Here is a 19,438-nt window from a genome sequence, read left to right on the forward strand (position 1 = left end):
TGCCTCAAATTATTGCACTTATGTATAAAATTCTTTGTTGATTGGTCAAACAAATGCTTCAAATCATTTGCAGCGTTAAATGGAACAGGCATCTATCTAACAACGGTTCAAGTTTGCGGATTCGAAAATGAAATTCTTAGTACTTTTACTTTAAGAAAGAGCAATAATAAAAATTATAAGAGTGACAATGAAAATTAATAAAATCTATTTTTCTTTGATTCCAAATTTGATATCTTTAAAACGTATCTATTATAATATTATGATTCTTAACTTTTACCTTATAAAAATCTCACAAGTTTTACTTAACTAAGTAATTAACTCTTCAACGTACATGTTTTCCATAGTCGAGAGCAAAAATCTAAAATTTTCTTTCTTGACGCTTTTATCGCTAATCAACAATTAAAAATGCAATTATGTTAGAACAATAATAAATGATAAGAACGACGATATTAGTGATAAAACTCAATATATTGATATATATATATATATATATATATATATATATATATATTATATGTGTGTTTACATTAAAGTGCAGAAGTAATGAAATTGATTAATGATAAGAGGAGAAAATTTAGATATCAATTTTTTCATTAATTATAAAAAACATGGATGTTAAAGAATTAATTAATAAAACATTTGTGAGATTATCTCCATAGGAAAAAAAAGATAAGCATTAAGACAAATAATTAATCGATCCGTGATTTGATTAAGTAGGGCCTACAATAGAAAATGTATAACGCAAAACGCTAGACACAATGCGTAAGCCATGGACGCAATGATCCAAAATACACTATATACATAGACGCAACGCAGATATCAAACAACGTATTTATGTATTAATGTAATAAAGAAACGTGATCGAAAATTATTACTTTAAGTATAATTTTAAGTGTAGTGACTGTAAAAACAAAATTACACTTATCTCAAAGAGATCGTCGAGGCAGAGAAAAATGATGGTATACTAATTTGATATAATGACGTATAACCTTGCAATAAACACTGTATAAACACCGTGTAAACGTTTTGTAATGTTTTCACAATAATGTAAAACTTCGCATATGCATTACATGTGCTTTCTTTCATGATTATCACTTTTCATTTTGATTGACTGTCGCAGAAAATGCTACATCGACGCAACTTAAAAAATTGGAATTGACCAACTTTTCGCGTGTCTCTATTTCGCGGTCTGCGTAGCCTTTGCAATTGAAAATTTGTCACGTTGCGGCTTGTGTTGCGGCTTGCATTTTTTACGTTTGTGTTTATTGTAGACCTTACTTTAGCCGCTTACTTGTCAACCGTATCACTTTTTTAATAGTTTTTTTACTACTCTATGATAAACGCCTTAGTTCCTTAGATAATATGAGTCTTTATTTTACATAAGCTTAAATGTTTATTTATCGTCTTACTTTTGAGATAGAAACATATCAGAATTATTAAATATTCTCTATCAGTCTTCCTTAAAACTGGATTTATTTCAAATTTCAGATTTACTTTAAATTGATCTCGAATCCTTTTTGAGTTTTCTCTCCACAAATTATTTACTATACGATTTTAATCCTTAATTGCTCTTTTGATCTTATCTCATCTTTACACGGAAAAAAAAGATTTAGTTCACATGATCAGAAATATTTAGTTGTAAACAATATGGCTGCATCATCTAGTTATCTTTAAACGATAATCATGCGTATGGTCATCGTTTAAAGATAACTAGATTGATAGGACTTTTAACTTTAGCCAACTTATGTCAACTATATCAATGTAGTTGCGCGAAATTTGGTGTAGTAACCAGTACATAGTTAGGACTTCTTTCCCATGGCTAAGCTAATTTATTCATATAGTTGTATCAATCGGGATGCTACGCTATAAAGCAGCGATGTCGGAAAACAAAAGCGATTCACTACGCACACAACTATAAAGATGTGGATTGCTTGGTTCGCTATGCGAACGTCGCGTGCACAGTAATGATGCACATCAGCGTTGGGAAGATAATTTGGTGTCTCGGTCATAGGATACACGTGTCTTAAGGCCATTGCACGTACATTTCTGTAATCATTACCGTAAGAAATTGAGCAATACAATTGGTTAATTCGGTCGGTTACGGCTGATTTGAGCAATATGATTGATCAAAATCTTCGATTACAATTACGGAAATGGCCTTAACGTGGGTGAAGTCATCGTGTCGTGTTGTTCGCGTGCACAGTAATAGTGCGCATTGATATTGACTAATGATGAATGTGACTACAACTAACAATCATTCAAAATGTGAATAATTAATTTTTATATTGCATCAAGACAATTTGTCTAAGTCAACCAAACAATATAGTTGTCATTAAAATATTAGTAGTTGCAGTATCAAGAAATAGTCTGGTTGGAACAACCAGATGTAGTTATTGTTGCAACATAAGTATTTCGAGTCCATTTAAAATTCTTTTTCTACAAATTATTTGCTTCGCGAATTCAATTCTCAACTGCTCTTTTGATCTTATCTTTACTTTTTCGAACTATCTTTTAAGATGCATTATCGCTGTTTTTTCTTGATTAATTGATATGATAACGTGATTAATTACTTTATTGAATGTTCTTCGTGAATCGACAATCGAAAGTGCTCAATCAGTTCTTCACATAGTACTGGACTACTCTGTGCAAGTATTAAATTTTAAGTAGCTTCAATCTTCTGCCATGTCCAATTCAAGTTTTGATTCGATTATCAAGCAACAGGACGAGTTGTATCGTCTAATAAAAGGAGCCATTAAAAATCTTGATGAAATTAAGAAAATATCTCAAATTGACGACCGTATTAAGGAATTGGAGACAAAGTGGGATAATTTCAAAAGTAAACACGATGAACTAATTGGAATGAAAACGGAGAAGACTAAAAAGCACCCCTACTTTACGGAGCTTTACAAGAAATGTGAAGAAAAATATTTCTATACGAAAAATAAAATGCAAGATGTTCGCATAAAAATAGAAGGCGTAAGTACGCATGCTGACACCAATATTAGTCAACCTTTACCAAAGGAAATATCTCTGCCGAAATTCTCTGGAAATTCTCACGAGTGGTCTTCCTTTCGCGATCAATTTGAATCCAAGGTGAATGGAAATTCTGATATTACTTTCGCTGACAAGTTAAATTATTTAAGGAATAATGTCACTGGCAAAGCGAAACAATTTCTATCAATTCTACCCACAGAATTTAAGTTTTTCGATGACACTTGGAAAACCTTCGCCTTACGCTACGATGAAAAACACTTTTACATTAGTGAATGTTTCGATGAGCTATTTAATGTGTTGGATAAATCGTCCGAAAATCTCATGAAGTTAACTGCAGTCAAAGAATTCCTCTCCAATTTGAAAGCTTTAGGTGTTCCGGTTGATTCATTAGACCTCTTTATAACATATTTCACATATTACTTGGGTTCAAAATTCCACGAGGACTGGGGACAGCGGCAGAATAAATCTACTGAGACTTTTAATCAGTTTGAAAAGTTTTTAGAAGAACGGATAAAAAATCTAGAAACGGCCCATACCAGTCAACAATCTCACGCATCGGAACATCTTTTTTCCAAAACACTGAAATGCGAATGTTGTGATAGCAACGCTCATTTAATTGCATCGTGCTACAATTTTTACATGATGTCGATTCATCAACGATATAACGTCTTGAAGAAGAAGCGCCTGTGTTTCTCTTGTTTTAAGAGACATAAATCCGAATGCCTGTCTAAAAATCCATGTCAAATCTGTTCGAAAGAGCATCATACATTGCTTCATAACCCAAAATGGCACGATGGCGAGTCATCGGATTCTATTCAGAATGCAGAAATTTCATTGCAACCTAAAGGACATCCATCACATAAACGTACCTCGTCTTCTTTGAACTCAGAACCTGCACGCAAACGCGATAAGGATATTCCCTAAACATGGATAATGCATCTACATCTGTGCTCATCTAAATCAGAGCTATAAACTGTCTATGCGTAAATCCGTTTTTCATACATCTCAACCTATCTCGTTAGCATGATACTAATGTGCTATGTGCACGAGATTTCGGCCCTCTTTTTTTTATATACGAGAAAATTTCTCTTCAATTGCAATCCTACTCAAACAAGTTTCGTCTGGATATTGTCGTATCTAATTAACTGTATTTCGATGACAATTATTATAAATTCTGAAAATAAATAAATAAAATAAAAATTAGTTGCAATTTAATTTAAAAAATTAATGAAATTAAAATAAACTATAGTTAGAATTTAGAGAGATATAAATTGAATGAAAATCAATTGATGCAACAATTATATTTATTCAAGAAAAGCAAATATTAAATGTTTTGTTAGTGTTCGCTATACACTCAAAAAAAAGATCTACTTCAACAAAAATTATATGTGCGTAAAATCTAGCTGAGATAGATAAAAAATTAGCAAATACTGTGATATGTATATGTATTGCACTTAATCAATCTAGCTGTTAGAAGTAGAATTGTCAAATTTTATACGGGACAGCCAAAATTCTGACTAATACAAAATTAGCGATACATTTTGATTGTGATATCAAAAAATATGTCTACATCAAATATGTCAGCAAAAATTTTTTTGGGGTGTATATATATGTGGCTGTATATGTGTGCGTGTGTATAATTAATGTATAATTGTATATATAATTAATAATGTTAAATAATGTATATAAAATTAACATAAAAAAAATACGCAAAAAAATCGACATAACTTATATAAAAATGACAAAATTATATTATTTCGTATAATATAAAAAGTACATTTCCGAAAAGTACATTTTAGAACTAAAATGTATGTAACTAATGTAAAAAAATTTATGTAACTTTATATCTAATTATTTATACTTAGATATTCAATATTTTATTACTAATCGATAAGTTGTGCAAAGTGCAACACTTTTGCAAATATTTTTTTAATTTACAGATATTTAAAAACCTTCGATAAATTTCTTTTTTTATTTCTTTTCCTATGTTATTTCTTGTTTTTTTGCTTTGAATCATTAAAAATTAAATAAATATAAAGAAATTGTTTTTTTTTAATTGAAGTAATACGCAAAACATTTATAAATAATTAATAAATTATATATTGATTAGTATTATGAAAGAAAAATTTAAATATTTATATCTAAGCGTAAAAATGTATATAGATAAAAATTTGATCTTATAGTTTCCCATACTTGATAAATTTTTGCATGCTTTCCTCTATTTATGTCAAATTTAGGTCAGCTGATAAGTGCATAGAGATAATGCTTGCTTCTAAGAATATATTTAAAACAACATGTTAAGTTTGTTTCCATAATAACTTTAACCGCTATATGTATCAGTAATTAAGGAATATTTATCGAAATAAAAATATGTAATCTAGTGAATAATTCTTTTAATATTAAAATTTAAATTAATGATAAATATCAGTTATATTACTATTTACGATATTAAAATCGTTACAGAAAGATAAGAAAATCTATAATATTTATCATTTCGTTAATAAAATTATTTATATATTTACAAATGTTAAATCACAGAATTCCTAAAACTATTTTTACTTTAGAAGAAGCCGGGGCTAAGACTCCCCTAAGATTTTTAGGTCATATCTTGTTTAAAATAAAATAGATATAAATAAATAGAATACCATTAAGTTATTGCCCGGCGCAACTTTTTACGAAATAATTAACGGTATAGTACCTATTAGTTCTGAAATATAATAAAAATACTGATCTCTTCGTTAAACCAATTAAGTCTCTGAGTGGAGCGAAGTTACGTCAACTACAATCAAATCAAATTAAATAAAAATTTAGTCTGTTTAACAATTTCATGTAAGAGTTTCAACTAAAAAAATTAATTAAAAGTAAAAAGTTAAAACAACTAAAGTATAGTAATATAGACATTATAGATATTATTTCAAATACAAAAAAAATGTTGATCTAACTGCGTTGAATTGATCGATTACTGTTACAGAGTTAAAATTACTCATATTATTGTAGAAGATAATGTTTATTAAAGAAATAAGAATAAATCTTACAAACTCGGACAGCGCTTTTAACAACTTTCAATTCGCAAATCGTTGTTCGAAACTAACAGAATTCTTAATTTATTTTCTATTCTCGCGACTTGACTCTGGGAATATCCGCTTGTCTCGCTCGAAAATTCTTTTGCAAGCTTCATTTTTTTAAAACAAACGAAAATACTCGCACACCATTCGCTGCCGAATTCTCGCGTGTTCGTACACATTATACTTTTTACATTATGAGTAATTTTGGTTAATCAATTAATTCAACACAGTCTTTGTCCTTTTTTAATATAGCTCTATTTTCAGTTTATTTGACACAATAAAATGTAACAAAAACATAAAAATTATGTTGCAAGAATCAAAGTAGCTAGTTTGCGATATACAACTCCGGAATTACGTTCATTTAATTCAATTTTAGTTGCTAAGACTGATATTTTTTTATAGTGTGCAGTCGTGCTTCGTCGCGTAATACGACGAATCACCTTCAAAAATCTTTAAACGTTGAAAAAAATACTTCCTATATGTCAAAAAATGCAAAAAAAATGCAAAATAGAGGGTCGGTTTTACCTCGATTTTTGGAAGTCGCAGTGATTTAGATCACTGGATAATCTTGCCTCAACTGTCCAGATCACTACATTATCTTACCTCAACCAGCCGGACTGCTCAAACGCTTTGATGCGATTCTAAAAACTTTTAATTTTCGTGAATTTTTTACTTGAAAACGATACGTTTAATAAAAAACATCACAGAACATTACTTTTGTTAACGATTTTTCGTAGCTCAATAACAATTATGTAAAAAGTTATGTAATGTAACGCTGGGTTTGACACGGTATATATAAAAAAATATTTTCCTTAATTTGAAGTAGCAGAGATAAACGAGAGCCGATAAAATCTCGATAATCGGTAGTGAACATGCGCTCCGCGCACCTCGATGATAATTCAGCGAAAATTATAATTTTCCTTAGCTTGGTGGAGTCGAATTGACTCTTACATCATTCTACATACGATTCTAGATATAGAAAAAAAATTTTGTTATAATTTTCAAAGCGGCAGGTCGTCGGGGGAATGCTTCAAAACTACAGAGTTTAGAGATGTAATGTTTTTGCTAATGAAACATCGAGTGAAAAACTAATTTTTCCGAATCGGTCAGTTGCTTTTCTTTCTTAATAGATGTAACAAGTCTATTTTCATTCATTTTCAACATTCTTATGAAGTGAAAACTGATTGAAGACGAAATTTTATTTTGTCGGGGGTCTCGCGTGTGTTTCGCCCCTGGATTTTCGATATCGCGGGCAGGTTATCACGGGCAGCTTCATAACCGTAGGAGACTAGTTTCGTCCGCCGAGCTGTAAACATTGTATACCTGTTGCTCCCGTCATTATCTGATTATCTTAGTATCTACTTTCATTTTCCGTTCTTCTTTCATCGACTGTGTTCTTTACTCCTAGTCTCTCATAATTCTATTTATCTGTTCAGTGCGCGGTACTTCTTGCTTGTGCGTGATAGTGAGTTTGTTTAATTACTGTTAATGATAGCGAGGTGCGGCGGGCGTGGCAGTCCACGTGCGTTTAAATTATATTTGCGTGCGTTTAAACTAAATCATTCCACGAGTGTTTCCTCTGCGTTCATCCGCTGTGTACATTTGCCGTCGATCGTTGCAGTCTGTCGACTGTAATATTATATACCGTGGTAATATATTATAATATGTACAGCGTCTTCTAGTATACCGGCATTAACAGTTATTTTAAACTTAGTCCGTTGCCATTTTGTTTTGTCTATAACTTGTTTATAATAATTATTTTTGTTTGCCACTCTAAGTATGAGTCCGGTACGACAGTGTTTTAACTGTAAGAAATTTATTCCGCGCTCCGGAATCTGTACTGTCTGTAAAACCGATAACAATACGTATTACGACAATTGCGATTCTGATGACGACTCCATGATCTGCATGCCTGCCGTCTCTAAGGCTGCCGTTGCGTCTCGGGCTGCCGTTTCATCTCGGACCGCCACTACATCCTGGACTGCTCGTGACGCGGTTTCTTCAGCGGCGGCAACCGCTCCTGGAATTGCGTCTGCCCTCTCAGATTTGCGGGTCACTCTGGCTTCCCTGTCGTCCGGAATGTCATCCTTGAACACTAGAACAGCCGGGCTCGAGTCTAGATTGGAGGTGGTTGATAAGAGCGAAAATAAGATCAAGGCCATGGATGCTCGAGTTATCGGTCTCGAAACGGCTTTGCGACGGCTTGATGACGTGGAGAGGGCGGTGGACCGTCTAGCTTCTCTGTCGTCTGGAATATCATCCTTGGACACTAGAACTGCCGGGCTCGAGTCTAGATTGGAGGTGGTTGACAAGAGCGAATGTAAGATCAAGGCCATAGATGCTCGAGTTATCGGTCTCGAAACGGCTTTGCGACGGGTTGATGACGTGGAGAGGGCGGTGGACCGTCTGGCTTCCCTATCGTCCGGAATATCATCCTTGAACACTAGAACTGCCAGACTCGAATCTAGGTTGGAGGTGGTTGACAGGATTGAATATAATAAGATCGAGGCCATGGATGCTCGAGTTATCGATCTCGAAACGGCTTTGCAACGGCTTGATGACGTAGAGAGGGCAGTGGACCGTCTAGCTTCCCTGTCGTCCGGAATATCATCCTTGGACACTAAAACTGCCGGGTTCGAGTCTAGGTTGGAGGTGATTGACAGGATCGAATATAAGATTGAGGCCATGGATGCTCGAGTTATCGGCCTCGAAACGGCTTTGCGACAGCTTAGTGACGTAGAGAAGGCGATGGATCGTTTTAATGACGTGACCGAAGACCTGTCTGCTAAGATGGGAGTTGTGGAGGCTCGGCATCGTGATGTAGAGGAGCATTGCCATCGTCTGGAGGACGCTATGGTCTCTCGCGCGGGTGCTTTCTCCTGCGATTCCCCGCCTTCCGACAGCTTTGCTGCTCGGGTTGCGCAGATTAAGAACAATCGCAGAGATCAAGAGTTGATAATTTTCGGGATGATCATCGGGCTATCAGGCAGCCTGATATTTTGGAGATTAGTGAAACATGGCTGAGGGATGATGTTCACTCTGATGCTCTCGCATTCGCTGGTTATACTGTCGCTCGATCTGACAGATTATTCGGATCTCGACTTATTTATCAGTAATTCATTTTCCTGCTCCTCCTTTACTCCTCCTAGTGCACCTCCTTCTCCGGGCTCCCTGGTGAACATAGTAGGCGTTTTTTTCAGGGTGTGACAGAGGCGCGCGGCTGTCTTTTGCGTTTATCGCCCACCTCGTCCGCCGATCTCGATTTTATTGAGACCTGTCTGACAAATGCTGCCTGCAGTGTTGACGTCTTTTCTATTAGTGATCATTTTCCAGTTTTTGCTGATCTACGGCTGTGTGCGCCGGCTCGTCGGGCGAATACTTGTCTCTCTCGCAATCTGAAGACAATTCATCTCGATGCGATCGAGAACGAGCTGGCCAGAATCGACTAATCATCTTTGTATCATATGACGTGCATTGAGTCGATGGCACTACATTTTACGCGGACGCTCCTCTCTGTCTTCGATCGCCTCGCGCTAGTTGTCGTTCAGCGTGCGTCCCAGTCTCCTGCGCCGTTGCTGAATACAGCTGTTAGGAAACTTGTTGCGCTAAAGTCTCGTACTCTTGCTAAATACAGGGGGACTCAATCCGCGACCGATCTGCGGCGATACAAGGATCTTAGAAATTGTGCGACTTCTGCTATCCGACGCGAAAAGAAGTCATTCCTAGCTAATCCTCTGTCCGTCAAATCACCACTCCAATTCTGAAGGAATCTTTGTCTTCTAGGAGCCACATCTCTTTCCTCTCCTTTCTCTTCAGCATTACCACAGCACTTCCTCAATCCTTCTCTTCTCAATGATCACTTTATTGATTCTCTTTCTGACTCCTCTTCATGCGCGGCTTTAACTTCAATCCCCTCGCTCACTCCCTCTTCCGATACCTTTACTTTCACCCCGGTGTCCGCAAATATGATCACATTTCTCCATTATTTCGCGTTTCGGGTTGATTGCAAATCCGACAGCGTTATGTTTTACATGTTGTCTTGTATTTCATCTTCTTCGTCATGATACTCCTTCATATCTACGTCGTCTTTTGTGTTTTAACGAGTTGCATCTAAATAATACTCCCGACACCCGTTACCCTGACTCTTTAGCTTTTCTTCTCCATCGTTCCGCGAAATTTGAAGCCGCAATTTCATATACTGCCATCAAGTATTTCAATGTGCTTCCTTCATTTATTAAGTCTTCCCTTTTCTTTTTCTCTTTTCGCTCGGCGGCCATGAATTACATTTCATCTATCTGATTCTCCCGCCGCAGGTTAGGTTGCGACTTTCTTTCGTTGTCTCTTTATGCACTGTTGTGCACTCTTTGCTTTAATGCCAGCGTTATCCTAAGGGTTTATGTATGGTCTAAAGAAATATATATATGTATGTATAACATTACACATTAGTTGATTGTAGCCGTAGATATAGCACAGTAGCTGACCTATAGTTATTATGTAATGTACCACGATTACTTGTAACTCGTATTAATTGTTAGACTTTCTTTATGCTTTTCGGGTGGGCATTGTAGGAGCAGTCATGCTGACGCTCCACCTTTTGTATGTTTTACATATGATTTTGTATTTGCTGTTGTATATACTGTAATCTACTACACAATAAATTAAAATTAAAAATTAAATTAAATTTGATTTATTTCAAATATATTTCAAATTTATCTTAAATTTATTTCGGGTCCATTTTAAATTTTCTTTCTACGAATTATTTGCTTCGCGAATTCAATTCTTATAACTGCTCTTTTGATTTCATCTTTCTCGAACTATCTTTTAAGATGCATTATCGCTATTTTTTTTTTTTTTTAATTAATATGATAACGTGATTAATTACTTTATTGAATGTTCTTCGTGAATCGACAATCAAAAGTGCTCAATCATTCCTTTACATAGTACTTGTAGACTACTCTGTGCAAGTATTAAATTTTATGTAGCTTCAATCTTCTGCCATGTCCAATCCAAGTTTTGATTCGATTATCCTAATAAAAGCAGTCACTAAAAATCTTAACGGTATTAAAAAAATATCTCAAATTGACGACCGCATTAAGGAATTGGAGACAAAGTGAGATAAATTCAAAAGTAAGCCCTATGAACTAATTGGGATGAATACGAAGGAGACTAGAAATCACCCCTATTTTACTAATGATTTTTACAAGAAATGTGAAGAAAAATATTTCTATGCGAAATACAAAATACAGAATGTTCGCACAGAAATAGAAGGCCCAAGTACGTATGCTGATACCAATATTACTCAATCTTTACCAGAGGAAATATCTCTGCCGAAATTCTCTGGAAATTATCACGAGTAGTTTTTTCGCGATCAATTTAAATCAAAGATGAAAGAAAGCTTTGATATTCTTCCCGCCGACAAGTTAAACTGTTTCAAAAATAATGTCACTGGCAAAGCGAAACAATTTCTATTAACTCTGTCCGCAGAATCTAGCTATTTCAATGACACTTGGAAAACTTTCGCCTCACGCTACAATGAAAAACACTTTTACATTAGTGAATGTTTTGATGAGCTATTTAATGTGTTGTATACATCATCCGAAAATGTCATAAAGTTAACTGCAATCAAAGAATTCACATATGCTTTCTTTTACTACAATCACTCTTTTGATTGGCTGTTGCAGAAAATGCTACGTTGACGCAACTCAAAAAATTGAAATTGACTAACTTTTTGCGTGTTTTGCAGCTGCGTAACCTTTGCGATTAAAAATTTGTCACATTGTGGCTTGTGTTTTTTTACGTTTGTGTTTACCGTAGATCTTGCTTTAGCCGTTTTATCAATCGTTCTTATCACTTTTTTATAATTTTGTACTACTTTACGATAAACCCATCCTTAGTTTCTTAGATAATGCGAGTATTTTTTTTACATAAGCTTAACTGTTTATTTATTGTCTTACTTCTTAGATAGAAACATATTAGAATTATTAAACATATTCTATATTATTTTTACAACGTTTCTTTAAACTAAATTAATTTCTAATATATTTCAGATTTATCTTAAGTTTATCTCGGATCCTTTTGAGTTTTCTCTCCATGAATTATTTGCTTCGCAATTTTAATCCATAAATGCTCTTTTGATCTTATCTCATCTTTATTTTCACGAACATTCTTTTAAGCATTATCGCTATTTTGTTCGTAATTAATTATATGATAACGTGATTACCTTATTGAATGTTCTTCGTAAATTGGCAGTCAAAAGTGCTCGTTCGTATCGATCATTCCTTTACATAGTGCTGGACCAGCTGGACTACTCTGTGCACGTATTAGATTTTAACTCGCTTCAATCTTTCGTCATGTCCAATCCAAGTTTCGATTTGATTGTCAGGCAACAGTATGAGTTATATCGTCGAATCTGTGGAGCTACTAAAAATCTTTATGAAATTGAGAAAATATCTCAAATTGACGACCGCATTAAGGCATTGGAGACAAAGTGGGATAAATTTTAAAGTAAGCACGATGAACTAATTGGAATGAAAACGGAGGCGACTGAAAAGCACTCCTACTTTACTGACGATCTTTACAAGGCATGCGAGGAAGAATATTTCGATGCAAACACCGTAATGCAGGATGTTCGCACACGAATAGAAGGCGCGAGTACACATGCTAACATCAAAATTACTCGACCTTCACTAAAGGAAATATCTCTGCCGAAATTCTCTGGAAATTATCACGAGTGGTCTTTCTTTCACGATCAATTTGAATCAAAGGTGAATAGAAACTCTGATATTTCTCCCACCGACAAGTTAAACTATTTGAAAAATAATGTCACTGGCAAAGCGAAACAATTTCTATCAACTTTATCCGAAAATCCTGACTATTGGTCTCGCACTTGGAATACCTTCATTTCACGCTACCATAATAAACGCTTTAACATCAGTGCCTATTTCGATCAGCTATTTGGTCTATTTCCATTAAATTATAAATCACCTGAAGATCTCAAGGAGTTAATTACAACAATCAAAGAATCGCTCTACGAGTTCAAAACTCTCAATATTTCTGTTGATTTATGGGATCTCTTTATGGTATATTTCGCATCTTATAACTTGGATCCGGAATTCCGTGAGGCCTGGGACCTACACCAGGATAAATCTATTGAGCTTGCGACTTTTTCTCAGTTTAAAAAATTTTTGGACGGATGGATAAAAAATCTAGAAGTGGTTAAAGCCACTAGTCAACAATCTTATGAATCGGAACGTCCTATTGTCAAACCGGCTTCGCGAATTAAATGCCGATGTTGTGATAGCAATGCTCATTATATTACATCGTGCCCGAATTTCTACGCAATGTCGATTAACGAGCGACATGAGTTTATAAAGACAAATTACCTGTGTTTCATCTGTTTACGAATTCACAAATACAAAAACTGCTACTGGCCTAAACTATGTCAACGATGTCGTTCGGACAGTCATCATACACTGCTTCATAACCCGAACTTGCACGGCGATCTTGACACTAAAACTGGCGAGTCATCGAATTCTATTCAGAAGGAAGAGATTTCATTGCAGTCTCAAGAATCAACATCACGCAAACGCATCTTGCCTCCTTCGAACTCAGAACTTGCACGCAAACGATAACGACATTTGATGCTAGTTAGAATGAATGATTTTCAAAAGTTAACATAGCATTATTAAATTTATAACTTTACATTGAATTATACTGTGTAATATTATTGTTATTTGAATAATACTACTGTTTCAAACCTTTACGTATATATCTCTACAATTTTAAAACAATTAATTTCTTGATATACATTCTCCAAACAATATTCTCCGAACTCTGCGCATTTATAGAAGTTCTCTTCAATTTGTAAGGGGCCCGCAGGATAGCTGATAATTCAGAACATTGACAATTTACAATATCAAAATTTTATATATATCTAAAAAGTTACTTATTTTCAGAATATATTAAACTTGAATAGGTTACAAGAACAAAAACAGGAAGAGTAATCCTCATTTTTGTTAACCATATTATTAATCCGAAAAAAGATTTTGCAATATTGAATGGAATAAAAATTATTAAAATTATTAGTTGTAATTGATAAAAAATGAATAGAAGATTTCAGAGAAATAGATATAAATTGAATAAAAATCAACTTCCCAGATAGCCAAGCGAGATTGAGCATATCGGGCAAATTAATGCACTGCATGTATGTTGTGAACTTGCCCACAATTTGCTGTCATTGTAATTTAACGTGGAACAAAGTTAGCATCAGGAGGGCAAATAACTTTCATTAGCTTATGAAATTTTAAGTGCATGCATTGAGGAATAATAAACTTATCACATTGACAGAAAATTGTGCATGCATGTTGACAACTTGCTGTCAGTTTGTTGAATTCTAACGAAGAATTTTACATGATGTCAGAACAATAGACAGTTTGGGGAAACACTTTGGCTTTAGTTTAATGAAATTAATAGGGAATAAGTGACAGCAAAGTGACGTTACCTTCATTTGGCTATCTGGGTTATTGGTACAACACCCTGCTCAAGAAAAAAGATACAACATTATTCAAAATCAATGATAACTTATATACCTGTATCCAGTTCTATCAAGAGCTTTTCGAGCAATAATAAAATTTCTATCATGTTCAATCATGTTTGACCAGTTTTGTAATTCTATCATAATTATCTAATTATTTATCACAACTATATCAGACACAACCTATCAGGTTGCATTCAGGATTTATAACAAAGGAAATTTCGTACTCAGTAATTATATAAGATTAATATGAAAACATAATTTACTGATTATCATATGAATGTATATGAAAATCTACTTTGAAATTTACATCATAGTTTATGGGGACTATGTCATACAAATTCTATTAAGTTCTATCCGTCAAGAAAAACTTACGGAGATCTTAGATGACGAACAAACATTTACATTTTTATTTATATAGACTATTGTAAAAAAAAGTGTACAAAGGTAAAAATGTTGCAAATATAGATAAAAATTTGATTTGTAGTTTCTCATACTTGATAAATTTTGCATGTCTTTCATCTTTTTATGTCAAATTTAGGTCAGCTGATAAAAGCGCATAAAGATAATGTGCAGATAATGCTCGCTTCTAAGAATATAATTAAAACAGTCATATTAAATAACTTTAACAGCTATTATATGTATTAGCAATTAAGGAATATTTATCAAAATAAAAATATAATCTAGTAAATACTTATTTCCACATTAAAATATAAATTAAAGATAAATATCAGCTATATTACTATTTACAATATTAGAATCGCTAAAGAAAGATAAGAAAATCTATATTTATCACTTCGTGATAAAATCATTACATGTATAATTATAAATTACAAAAGAATTCCTAAAATAAATTTTATTTTATATGTAAATATATATACATAATTTTAAAATGCATTACGATTTTATGTAAGTATAATATATATGTGTAATAAAAAATAACAAATACACTTTATATACCAGAATAATTTTTATTACTTACACCATTCACAATATTGCCACATGTACGCGTATTATGTAAATATCATACATGTACATACACATGTATATACGTTTATGATGTACAGAAAAATTATTGATAATCGATTTTACCAATACTTAAATTATTGATAATAATCTAAGTATTTGTAAGATCCGTATTGAAATCATAATCATTGGAAGTTAATTTAAATCCTTCAAGTTGTCCCGCTAGCTTAGCAGCAGCTTTTTCTGAAAATAAAAAAAAAATTTTTTAACCATAATATATTATATAAAACACATTTAGGCTGCATTCGAAAACGTTACCCGAGTGTTCTCGCGTATTATTTTATCCTTGTTTCACATTGAACGAACAACAAGGTTAGAACGATACCCGAGAGTACTCAGGTGATGTTTCCGAAAACAGTCTTAATCTTCTGCCTCATTTTTATCATACCTCTTCTTACTCGGGCTTTCTTTTCCTTCTTGAATTGAAGTTTCTTGAGCTTATTCAATTTTTGATTGCCTTCAATCTCGAAAAGTGGATCTGGTTTCTTCTGTCTCTCAGCAGGAACATTCTTCTTTGTATCTTGCAACTTCTTTTTCAATTTCTTCTGTACTTTGTATTCCTACAAAACATATTGAGCAAATATTATATGAAATAATTTCCATTTCACGCATAGTTTCTAATCAATTTCTAACATATTCTTACCGTTTCCTTTTGCATTTCAATTTCCATTGCTGCTGTGACGGGCCCTGTACTATCAATCAACACAGCATCGTTTGCAGAATCTGTCTCAAATTTATCGAGCATCATTTTTTCTTCTACAGCAAAACTCTCAATATCGAATTCTTTAGCCATTTGACTAACTATTTCGGCGGATATGTGAGTTACCGGTTGTTCGGGTGGTACTGTATAATACCTAGCAAAAAATATATTCAAATGTTAAAATAAAAATCAAATTATGTAGATAGCTGGAATAATAATGTAAGACAACAAACCTAATTTTTCCGGAGTTCCAATCCTCGATAATGCCACGCGCAGCAGCAACCGCATCAGGCACTCCACCTTTCCTATACTTTCCCATTCGTGCTGCTTTCATAGCGAAAAATTCATCCGGTGTAGAAAAGTCTTGTACATTGTACAATTCCATTATCTGTTGTCGTGAAACTCTTTTTAGAATCGCAGTCGCTGGGGTAAAAGGATCTTTCAACGCTTGAATTCTCACTGCATTTTTTAAAGCCACAGATGTGTCATCAGAATTTTCATCTGAATTGGCAAATACTATACCAGGAGAATCCAATAATTTTATTTTAGAATCTAACTGAACAATTTGCATAGTTTTCGTTATTCCTGAAATAAAAAAAAAATAAAATTAATAAGTGTATATATTAACTAATAATATGATTTAATTACCATACGAATATTTCATTACAATTACAAAATAATTTTTAAAAAATTAGAGAAAAGAATTAATCATTTCAAAAATACAATCACTACACACAAATGACACGGCTTAAAAGCATAAATAATCCAAAGGTAACAAATTAAATACCTGGTATATTTCCCACATGGCATGCTTTATTACGTTTTAAAGAATTAATAACGCTAGATTTTCCTACATTTGGCAAGCCAACCACACCCACTCTGATACTTGTTTTTACATTGTCACTGTTTCTACAATAATTCCCAAGTAACGACAAGAGCAATTCTGCTCCAAAGCAGGTATTGCTCTGTATCATGGATTCCGTTTTCTTTCCTAACTTTCTTCTACCTAATCTATTTGCTTGGTTTTGTGTAGATGATTTAAATGCTACAGCAGGTAAACTGGCCCTCAGAAATTTTAGCCACTGATCTAAATTCTCCCTGGGTATCAAATCAGCCTTGTTCAGAACCAACACCAATTTTTTGTTTCCCTTTGCAGATCGTACTGCTTCTTCTACCTATATTCAAATATTAATAAATTAATGCTCATTTATATTTCAAATAGAAACTTTATGCTATTTACTTCTTTGCATCGTGTTCCTAGTGGGTCACGAGCATCCACAATCTCGAGAATAACATCGGCTGCATCCAGAACCTTTTTGAATTCTTTGTAATAAGCTTTAAGTGAATTTTCTTCCTTGGTAACAGTATTTTTCATTCGATTTTGGACAGAATCTACTTTCATAGGCTTATGTGCCAACTGTTTATTCTCAGCCCGATTAACCAATCCCTGAAGACCATCCTTGGCAAGTTGCTCGCGTTTTCTTTCACGCGCTATCTCCTTTTGCTTTTGTTTTTCCTCTTCCTGATGCTTCCTCATTGCCTCTACTTCTTTCAGTATATCCTCTTTGAAAGGGCACTGATTCGGCACTTCCATTACCTTGGGTTTTTCTAAACACCAGTTAAATTATATGTATTAAACCAAATATTGCAAATAGATATATATATTTCTCAAATTTAAGCACTAACTTTTAGAATGCTTTTTGGCTTCTTTCCTCATTTTCCGATTGTGCTCCCGAACTTTTTTTTCAATCTTGTATCTCTTACTCGCTGGCATGCGCTTGCTCTGCTTTTCTATTGGAAATAAAATTAAAATTAAAAAAATCTCTTTAAATAACTGCATTAACAATAATAAACAAAGATGACAAACATGTATACATTTCAATAATGTCCACATTTCATTAATTATCACTGATTATAAAGAAATAAACAATTGACTAATCAATCAGTCTAAAATAGACAACTAATACAGATAAAAAAAAAATAAACAGTGATAATTTCAACGCGCGTACATAACCTTATATATATAAAACTTGTCACAATTTTTTTAAATATGCAAACTATACAAGACTTTAAATGCTCAGTGATAAATCTAACACACTTACTGCGAATCTTCATGCTTGCTGATAATACAATTTCAGTAAAATAACTGTGATGTCTCAATGACGTTAAGAAATATTCGAAGTGACTACCACGTGCACTATCAGAGTGAACATCGCCGAAAGATTTTGCATAGCTACGCATGTGCATTGAAGTAAGCATAATCAGGGACTATATTTATCGCAATAAATTACTAGAAAAAGTTACTAGAATTGAGAGAGAGAGAGAGAGAGAGAGAGAGAGAGAGAGAGAGAGAGAGAGAGAGAGAGCCATTTAAATTAAATATAAAAATTAAATATAAAATATAAAATTTATCAAAAGTGAAGAGTTTATGATATTTTCTAGTTTTCGTGCGTGCTTTTCATAAATTTGGAAAATTATCTTTTAAATTAAAAAAGTATCGATCGAGCGGCTATTATTTTTTTTTTTGCGTGATTTTGATAAAATCTCAATTAACTTATGCCCGTATTCATAGTCAGGCCTTATACTTAAGGTCTTGTCTACAATGAAGATTTAAATCTTTAAGCCGTAGAGAATTAACCAATCACAATTGAGTATTCTTATAAAAATCTACTGTGATTAGTCAGTTTCTTATGGCTTAAAACTTAAATTCTTCATTGTAGATTAGGGCTAAGATTTGAGAATAAATACGAGCATAAGTCAACGTAATGTGATTTGATCAACTGATTGATCTATTTAAGTAAAGTTTTCAATTCGTATAAACCATCGATTCTTTTTGATGTAATCTTTCTTATATTTTAAATTACAAAAATTTAACAACTTTTATTAATAAATTTACATATTACTTAATAAGTTAAATTTAAATAATTTTTGAAAAGTTAATTGTAAATTAAATTAGAATTTATTCAAATAAGTTACTTTTGGGATAAGTCATTCAATCAAATTCTGTAGAACAGTTTGCAGCAAAATTTTTAGTTACATAAGTTATTTTTTTCTACTTTTTCCCGTAAAATTACAAAAGTCAACAATTTTATCAAACTTAACAAAATACCACATATTATT

At 33.2% G+C, this 19,438-nt stretch overlaps 1 protein-coding gene across 1 annotated transcript; it reads right to left on the reverse strand.

Moving 5' to 3' along the window:
- Positions 1–15,543: 15,543 nt before the first annotated feature.
- Positions 15,544–18,566, reverse strand: LOC105838697 (guanine nucleotide-binding protein-like 3 homolog). The gene is made up of 8 exons (XM_012684436.3): positions 18,421–18,566; positions 18,005–18,109; positions 17,559–17,926; positions 17,106–17,493; positions 16,552–16,903; positions 16,262–16,472; positions 16,007–16,178; positions 15,544–15,801 (listed from the first exon to the last, which is right to left on the reverse strand). The coding sequence occupies exons 1-8, from the start codon at positions 18,563–18,565 to the stop codon at positions 15,710–15,712; spliced, it is 1,833 nt and encodes a 610-aa protein (XP_012539890.2). The 5' UTR covers position 18,566; the 3' UTR covers positions 15,544–15,709.
- Between the last annotated feature and the right edge of the window lie 872 nt (positions 18,567–19,438).

This window comes from Monomorium pharaonis, chromosome 9 (assembly GCF_013373865.1).
Source record: "Monomorium pharaonis isolate MP-MQ-018 chromosome 9, ASM1337386v2, whole genome shotgun sequence".
Lineage (NCBI taxonomy): Eukaryota > Metazoa > Arthropoda > Insecta > Hymenoptera > Formicidae > Monomorium > Monomorium pharaonis.

Coding starts and splice junctions, on each gene's coding strand:
- LOC105838697 (XM_012684436.3), bottom strand. CDS start 18,565: ATGCACATGCGTAGCTATGCAAAATCTTTCGGCGATGTTCACTCTGAT. Junction 16,904..17,105: donor CCATGTGGGAAATATACCAG/GTATTTAATTTG, acceptor TTTTTATTTCAG/GAATAACGAAAACTATGCAA. Junction 15,802..16,006: donor GAAAGCCCGAGTAAGAAGAG/GTATGATAAAAA, acceptor TTTTATTTTCAG/AAAAAGCTGCTGCTAAGCTA.